This window comes from Gnatocerus cornutus, chromosome 5 (genome assembly GCF_029298725.1).
Source record: "Gnatocerus cornutus isolate USDA-ARS CGAHR chromosome 5, icGnaCorn1.1, whole genome shotgun sequence".
Taxonomy (NCBI): domain Eukaryota; kingdom Metazoa; phylum Arthropoda; class Insecta; order Coleoptera; family Tenebrionidae; genus Gnatocerus; species Gnatocerus cornutus.
In genome coordinates this window covers 12,229,836-12,238,707 of record NC_142237.1, presented here as the reverse complement: position 1 = coordinate 12,238,707, position 8,872 = coordinate 12,229,836, and the positions used below count along the sequence as shown (strand labels likewise).

Here is an 8,872-nt window from a genome sequence, read left to right as displayed (position 1 = left end):
GCATAACTCAAACATTTTCAATGTTATACAAAAAAATAAATTCTCAAATTAATTTTGAGAATTTCAAGACTTCCCAATAAGTTTTGCAGATGTTTATTTGTACAAGACGTAAAATGTTCATTTTTTTTTCTCTATTTTTATTTATTTTAATGACTTGGGGGAATACCTGTCCACGTCAATATGTCATGATTGCCAAACTTAATCCTCAGATAAGATAAAGAACTGAATTGAACAAATAGTTATGTAATATCATCCTCTGCGTACACACCCAACTCACTTATTAGTAAGTGATTTTAGAACTACTTATTTAGTTCTTAAGTTTAATCTTTTCTAGCTACATTATGACGAGCGCAGACATTCAAAAATTCACTACAAAAATGCTCTCCGAGAAAGTTTTCTCTTGCGCTATTTGTGCAAACCTCCTAACAATCCCAGTAATCGTAGTTGAAACTATAGGAAACATCTGTCAGAACTGCTTTGAAACCAAAAACGTAGACGCCGAACTGAAAAGTGTCCGCAACATGCAGATCGAACTAATCTTAAAAGAACTAGAATTTCCATGCAAATTCGCTTCAGATGGCTGTTTTCAGAAAGAAATGTACGATGATTTAAACCAGCACGAAATCAGCTGCAAGTTTCGACAAGTTCAGTGTTTAATGCCCGAAGAAGATTGCGAATGGACAGGGAAACTCGTGGACTTGAAGACGCATTTCAAGGAAATTCACTCGAAACATGTCGTGCAGGCTCATTACGATGAATTTTCGTTTGAGCTGAACATAGAAAAATTAGATGAGGTGATTAAGATGCTGGTGGACAAAAATCGGGCGTTCTTTGTAAAGATACGGAAAGTGGAGGACTTGTTACTCCACTTGCTTATTGACGGTTATGGTAGAGAGGAAGAATTAAAAATGGTGTTGAAATATGAAGGGCCAAACGGCGTACATAAAGTGGAAGTGAAGGGATCAAAGTTTGGTACTGACCACTGCACGGGTGATAAGAAAATTCTACTTTTGGTTATCAAAGAACTGACTGGATCGAACGACAAGATCACCGTTGTGATAAAACCGAAAAAAAGTCAACTGAAAGATATAAGTGCTGTCGTTTTAAAACAGCTCGAGTGCCCGGTTTGTCAAGAACTGATGAAAGCGCCGATTCTTCAGTGTCCGGTTGGACACAGTGTCTGCGAAAACTGTCGTTCTAAAGTCACCGAGTGTCCAACGTGTCGCCAAGCATTCGGTGCCCAAAAAATCCGGAATTACAGTCTGGAAGCTTTAACTTTATCCGTACCATACCCGTGCAGTTTCAACCAACATGGATGTTATTCCACTTTCCTAGGGGGCGAAATTCGCGAACACGAAGGAACGTGTGAATACAAAAAGTACACTTGTGTTATCAGTGGCTGCAACTTTCTAGGGACTTATCAGCTTCTACAAAATCACCATAAACTTACCCATGGTAAGAGTTTGATGGAGGGTACTGTTAGTCGTGGAACGTTTGTTCCATTGGGTAATCGCATGAATCCAACGACTTCTGTTCTTTATCATTTTGGTCATGAAAATGTTTACGAAACGACTTTTCAGAGATTGGCGGATTCCTGCAGTTGGTCTGTGAAGATTATGAATCCGTATAATAAAAAAAAGAAATATTTTTTTGTCGTTACCGTAACTGATCCGAAGGTTAAGCAAAGAAAAATTCTGAGATCTGCATTATGCAGTGATGTTGAAGTTAATAACACCATTTCTAGTAGCTATGAGAGTTTGGTGTCTTATAAAGGCGCCGAAGATAAAATTGGGTATTGCTGCGAAATTTTTGAAGAGGAATCGGAGTGATAATGTTCGATTTCACCTAAGTTTGTTAAATTTGCAACATTAATTATTGTATTTATATTTTTACGTTATAACATAACTGAAATATATTATTTATAGGAGAATCTTCGTTTTTTATTTGCTCATGTTTTTCGAAAATCTCAAACTTTCGACTATTGAAAAATAAAAGAAGGATTTCTTAGCTAAAAAGTCGCGGGAAAAACGATCGCGGAAAACTTTTCTTAATATCGGTCGTGGTTTACAAGATTTTGAGCACATATTGTTTTCAACCATCAAAAATTTGGCCCTCTGGCAACAACCTAAAAATTCAAACGACTATAACTTAGTTAATAACTTAGTTATCTGTTGACAAAAATTAAAAATTCTTGCGCTTTTGGATTGAGCGTGACATTCTCCGTAAAATGAACCCAAATAAGTTAAGTTTGCTTCACAAATAAACGAGACATTGACCAAAAACTGTTTTGAAGAGGTCATTTTGGAGTGGTGTTCAACAATTGTTTTCGAGGTTAAAACGACGTTTAATACCTTTAAGTTTACATCATTCGAAAGAGCAGCTCAAAATGTATCAACTGGCCAAAATAGGCGATAAAAACGATGGCGCAAACCGCATCTCAATAGCTCTAATAGTTTTCGAGATATTAAACTTTAAAAATTAGGAAAAATGAGGAAAAACGAAAATCAACCATTCGAAACTTTGATCGGCTATAACTCAGTTGTTTGTTGTCGGATCAGAATTTCAATTCCAGATTTGGAATCTGCGAAAAATTCTGCGTAAAATGATGTAGTAACGCAAGTTTACTCCAAAAAGTAAGCAAAAAGTAAGCAAGATATCGATATCAGAAATTTGGCATAGTTTTAGTCATACAATTTTTTTTCGCAAAAAATTGACTATCGAATTTCGGGCTTTTGAGAACTTTTTCAAACGTAAAATAAGCTGAGGAAAACCGTATCTCAATATCTGTAATAGTTTCCAAGATATTTAGCTTTAAAAATTGTGAAAAATGAAAATCAATTGTCCGAAACTTTGATCGGCCAGAAAGCTAACTCAGTTATTTGTTGTCGGATCTAAATTTTAAGCCTAGATTTGGAATCTGCGTAAAATTCTGCTCAAAATGAGCTATAATAACTCAATTTTACTACAAAAATAAACAAGATATCGATTTCAGAACTTTGGCATTTTTTCCGGAAACCTCCAATTTTTGGCTTTTGAAAAATTAAAGAACGATTTCTTAATTTGAAAATCGCGGTGAAAACTATGGCAAAAAGCATTTCTTTTTATCTGTTGTAGTTTCGAAGGTATCGAGTATTAAAAATTTTGAAACTGAAAATTTATTTTCCGGAGATTTAAACGACTATAACTCAGATATTTGTTGTCGTACGTGGATTTTGAGCCCGGATTTGGAATCTGGGGAAAATTTTGCTTAAAATAGGCTCGAATAACGCAAATTTCCTATAAAAGAAAGCGAGAAATCGATCGAATTAGATTTAGAAAACTCGTGAAAACTTACAAAATTATAGAAAATTTAATTCAAACAGTTAAAAAATAGAAAAGTATGAAATAGAACCCGAATTTCTGAAAATGTTATATTCTTAAATACTCACTACCTAAACGAGAATTTAATTGGGAATTCTCCGATAACTTTACAGGTCGTTTAAACGCCTAATGGTTTAACCAAATCGCTCCGTGATAAAGACCAAATTTTCCACTTTCCTAAAAGATTCAACACAAACATGACGTTTCTTTCATTGTGTGTTCTCATAATTTCAACCAATTTGGTTTTTTGCGACACCCTTCAACGTGCGAGTGAAAACAAAAAACCGTACAAATCTCTTTTCCTTCTCGACAAAATTCGCGTTTTGGACGAAATCAAGCATATCAAGGACGTGAAGAATCTCTTCCTCTACTTCAACGGAATTGAACAAATACGGGCTGAAGCCTTTACCAACTTTCAAGGAGACAAATTAGAAATGCGCCACAACGAACTTACTGTGATCCAAAGCGGAATTTTCAACAACCTGTCGGCCACACAATTAACTATTTCCTTCAACCCGGCCCTGGAAACGATAGAAGAAGGTGCTTTGGACAACCCTAACATTGAAATTTTAACACTTAGTTACAACCAACTGAAGAAATTTCGTCCGGATGCGTTTAGGAGAATTCCAAAATTGAAAACTTTGGTGTTGAAAGGAAACGGGATTGAGGCCATTCCTAAAGACGCTTTTCAAGGACTTGGGATCGAGAAGTTAGATGTGAGTGAAAACTGTATCTCTGCAATTCCAACGAGTTTCTTCAGTGGGTTGAAAGCACTAAAAAGTGTCTTCTTGAATGCCAATCGTCTAACTGCAATTCCTGCAAGAGTTTTTGGCGGTCATCCAACTCTGGAAGAGGTGAGTGTCGCTCGGAACCGCATCTCTTCAGTTGCTTCAAATGCTTTCTCCAACATGTCTCAGTTGAAAAATTTGAATTGTGATCTAAACAATCTTACGAAATTGCAAACTGATTGGTTGAATAACTGCCCGAAAATCACCGGAATTAGTTTCGGGTACAATTCTATTGAAGAACTTCCAGATGACGCCTTCCCCGTTGGAAACAACGCAGTGACAATTAAACTGAATAACAACAACATTAGGAAGATCTCACCTTTTGTATTCCGAAGATTGAAGAAAATTGATCTTTTGGATTTAAGTTTTAACATGATCGGCATCTGGAAAGACAGATATTTGCAAGATATCGATGTTATTCACCGTTTAGTTTTGTTTAAAAACGCGATTGTTTGTCTGGAGGGTGAACTATCGGAGATTTTTAAAGCGGATGTGAGTGATTTGAGGCAGAATCCGTTGAGTTCGGAGTGTGTGGTGAAGATTGAAGAATGGAGGAGAAACAGGCAGCACAGTAAAGATGTGAAGCTATTTTCAGATGAATATTCATGAAATTTTATTGTGTATTTTCTGCCGGTTTAAATAAAAAAAAATTGAAACTTTGTTGTTTAAAATTTAACTAGTGAAAATTAACAATCTGAAAGTTTAAACGGTCAAAACTCGGTAATTTGTTATCGTACGTTGATTTTGGAACCGGATTTGGAATCTGCATTAAATTCTGCGTAAAATGAGCACTAATACTTAAGGGTAAGTTCCATAATCATCGCTTAAAGGCAGCTTTAAATAAAGTTCCTTTAAAGTGTTGTTACAACAATCTGTTTCTATGGCAAAAATTTACTTTAAATTTTAAAGAAACTTTTAAATGATTATGAAACTGGCCTTAATATTGTTTTATAAATAAGCAAGATATCGACCGTGTTTTAATTAGGGACCAAAAAGGTGCCAACTTTAACACTGAAAAAAATAAAATTTCGAATTCGAACTATCGAAGATCGATTTTTACGTTAAAAAATCGCGAGAAAAACGATTTCGAAAAGGGTTTTTTTAGATTCGTATTAATTCCTGATATATCGAGCAAAATCGTTTTCGAACCTCCAAAATTTTGACCCTCTGGCGAGAACTCAAAATTTCAAATGCCTCACGTAAATAAAGAGTAAAACTTTTTCGGATAGCGTCGTGCGCTTATCCCCAACTGTTCAACATTTCAAATTCTCCCACCCATGTCCCGGTCAATCAGCACTCAGTATTTTGAAATGTTCTCCACCAAAAGTTTTTCAATCCTTGGTGGTTGCTGTCCGTTCAAAGCGCAATAAACTCAATTTGTGTGTGAATTAAATGTGAAAAACGCAAACAATGTCCCGAGAAGAAGACGTGGCACAAATCCCCGACATAATTTACGATGATAACACAAAGGCAAGTTACAAACGAGATCGTTTCTTGGCAAGGTGAGTTGTTTTTACCCACCATCGCAAAAACCACATTTTCGGTTTTTGCAGGCAGGTTTTGCGAAGTGTTATGAGATAACAAACATGAGAACCCAACTAACGTATGCTGGTAAAATAGTCTCGAAGAATCTCATGATTGAAGAAAACCTTAAAAAAAAATGACTCAAGAAATACAAATCCATCAGTCTTTGAAACACAAAAACGTTGTGGAGTTCAACAGCTGCTTTAAGAACCATTTGAATATTTATCGTGTTGGAGCTGTGCAGGATTGATTGATTTAGATGGAGCTTTCATTTAAATAAATATTCGCGGACTTCTCTGAAAATTAAAACTATTTGGACACCAGTAATAACTAGTTTAATGGGTCTGTTTACCCAACTTGTGATTATTTACTTCGTGATTTCACCGCTTCCAATGTAGGGGTAACTTTCTAACTTCCGTTTCCTCTCTTCCAGTCCATGATGGAAGTTGAAGAAAATGCCGAGATTGAAAAATTTGGTGTTGAATGGAAACGGGATTGAGGCCATTCCTAAAGACGCATTTCAAGAACTTGGGATCGAGAAGTTAGATGTGAGTGAAAACTAGACGAGTTTCTTCAATGGGTTGAAAGCACTGAAGAGTGTCTTTTTAAATGCCAATCGCCTAACTGCAATTCCTGCACGAGTTTTTGGCGGTCATCCAACTCTGGAAGAAGTGAGTGTCGCTCGGAACCGCATCTCTTTAGTTGCTTCAAATGCTTTCTCCATGTCTCAAAAAAATTTGAGTTTTGACCTAAACAATCTTACGAAATAACAAACCTCGAAAATTTTGGCACTCTGGCGACAACCCGAAATTTCAAACGTCTCTAATTCAGTTATTTGTTGACGTACGAGAAAAATAAAGATATTTTTGGATTTAGCGCAAAATTCTGCGTTAAATGAGCCTTAAATACCCTAAATTCCCTTAACATATAAACGAGATATCAACCGAATTAGATTTTTAGAACGTGTTTTTAGGGTCTTTTTCATTTGTTTCGGAGCGAAAACTGCGTTTAGTACCATTGAATAATATATAGATCGAAAGAGGAGCTTGAGATCTATAAACCTGCCAAATCTCAGATCGATAGAGCAAATAGTTTATGAGAGGCGATCAAAAAACGAAAAATTGAAAATGTTTCATCGATTGGGATTTTTTTGCCCAAAAAATTGACCATAGAATTTTCGACTTTTTAGGGCGGATTCTAAAGTAAAATGACCTGTGAAAAACAGTGGTGAAACCCGTTCAATATCCGAAACTTGTATTGCTCATAACTCAGTTATTTGTAACCCATCTTAACGAGTTTTATCTTTTTGGATTCTACGTGAAATTCTGTGTAAAATGAGCGCCAATACATTATTATTGTACCAAAAATAAGCGAGATATCGACTCCAGAAATTTGGAATTTACGTTTGCTACAAAATTAGTTTTCACTGCATAAATATCCGGTCGATTGCAGCAGAAATTCCTCCAACCACAACAAACACCCTGAAGATATTTCCACAAACATTAAACAAATTAGTAAACACAGATACGGATAAGACCCACTTAAAAGGTGATTTTCGTCCCACAGAATCATCTTTGTCTAGACAGTCTCCTCGCGATGTCGTTCTTCCATTTGTGCTACTTAGTATTTCTCCTAACCACAGTCGAGTCCAAAGAAAGAACCTTCAAGAATGTCACTTTGCAAACCGACAGCGAAACCATCGCGACCATCGTCGAAGACGACAACCTGAAGAAATACCTCCCAGACTACCCAATCGAACGCGTCGTAGTCCGCGGAAGAATCCCAATCTTGAACGAAGACTCTTTCGCTGGTATCAGCAACGTGAAACATTTCCATTTCTACAAGAACGAAATCGAGGAAATTCGTCCGGGAGCCTTCAGAAATCTCCAAGTCGAGTTCTTGGAGATCGCTCAGACGAATCTGGGAGTTATTCGACGTGGGGCGTTTAGCGATCTCTCGGCGAAGGTGTTGGTGATGACGGACAACCCGAATCTGGGGGCGATAGAAGAGGGAGCTTTAGACAATCCGAACATCGAAATGTTAGTTTTTAGTGGAAACCCGCTGAAGACGTTCTCCAAGGATGTGTTCCGAGGGCTTCCAAAGTTGCATTCTCTTCTTCTGAAGAACGCGCAGATTGAACGAGTGGATAAAGATGTGTTCGCAGGACTCAAAATTCGCGCTCTGGATCTGAGCGGGAATTCCATCTCGATGATTCCTCCAGATGTTGTTCTGAGTCTCAAAAACTTAGAGAGAGTCTTCTTTGAGTCGAACCGTCTCACGACTATCTCAGGAGGCGTTTTTACCAACCACCCAACTCTACAAGAAGTGAGTCTCGATCTAAACCAGATCTCTTTAGTTGCTTCGGACGCTTTTAACAACATGCCCCGACTAAGAAACGTGAGTTTCGCCCTCAACAACCTCACCAGACTCGACCCGGAGTGGTTCACCAACTGCCCCAACATCAACCAAGTCAATTACGTTCGCAACTCCATTGAAGAACTCCCAAAAGACGCATTCAAGAGTTTCCGGAATGACCACCCGAAAGCCATTCGAATGTTTGAGAATAAAATTCGGACGATCCATGCGAGCGCTTTCAAAGGATTGAAGACGATCGACCTGTTAGTTCTCAGCGATAATCTCATCGAGAAATGGGACGAAAAGCTTCTGGAAGACGCCGAAAGTGTGAAGAAGTTGGATTTATTCACGAATAAAATTGTTTGCCCGGAGGGCAACTTCGAAAAAGTGTTCAAAGCAGAGTTTACTTACTTAGGGGCAAATCCTTTGGATTCCAAGTGTTTGGAAAAGATCGAAGAGTGGAATCGTCGGGTCAAAGGGCATTTTGTTTGCACCAAGTTGTCGTGCTCGGTCGATGCGTAGTTTTTAGTTATTTTTAAATTTCGATGTTGTCTGGCAATAAAGTTATTCTTTTCTAAAATGTTTAATTTTAAAGTTACACGTTTGAAAATTTTGCACACGCTTACAGGTGACTACGCTCTAAGATCTGAGCAAAAAGAAATGTTTTAATTACCGATAGTTCGGCGTCGTGACGCCCAAAAGTACAACACTTACAACTTTTTTTAAACGACGCAAAACGTATCAATTTAACTACTCTTATGCTAAGATCTTACCTACTAATTTACACAATTAGTAAAAGTAAAAGTAAGTAAAAGAAAATAAGAAATGTTCAAAAACTGGAAGAC

At 37.2% G+C, this 8,872-nt stretch overlaps 2 protein-coding genes across 3 annotated transcripts; both read left to right on the top strand.

The window, feature by feature from the left end:
* The first annotated feature begins 219 nt into the window (after window positions 1-219).
* Window positions 220-1,922, top strand: LOC148174615 (uncharacterized). 2 transcript variants are annotated; one of them, XM_088038015.1, is made up of 2 exons: window positions 220-283; window positions 335-1,922. In XM_088038015.1, the coding sequence occupies exon 2, from the start codon at window positions 342-344 to the stop codon at window positions 1,827-1,829; it is 1,488 nt and encodes a 495-aa protein (XP_087894141.1). In that variant the 5' UTR covers window positions 220-283; window positions 335-341; the 3' UTR covers window positions 1,830-1,922. The 2 variants fall into 2 exon arrangements, with proteins under 2 accessions (XP_087894141.1, XP_087894142.1); XM_088038016.1 differs by having other exon boundaries at window positions 249-283; window positions 320-1,922.
* Window positions 1,923-6,127: 4,205 nt separating this feature from the next.
* On the top strand, window positions 6,128-8,549 carry LOC148174614 (uncharacterized). Its single transcript, XM_088036890.1, has 7 exons — window positions 6,128-6,220; window positions 6,269-6,413; window positions 6,633-6,635; window positions 6,705-6,824; window positions 6,898-7,001; window positions 7,061-7,186; window positions 7,239-8,549. The coding sequence occupies exons 1-7, from the start codon at window positions 6,128-6,130 to the stop codon at window positions 8,547-8,549; spliced, it is 1,902 nt and encodes a 633-aa protein (XP_087893016.1).
* The last annotated feature ends 323 nt before the right edge of the window (window positions 8,550-8,872 follow it).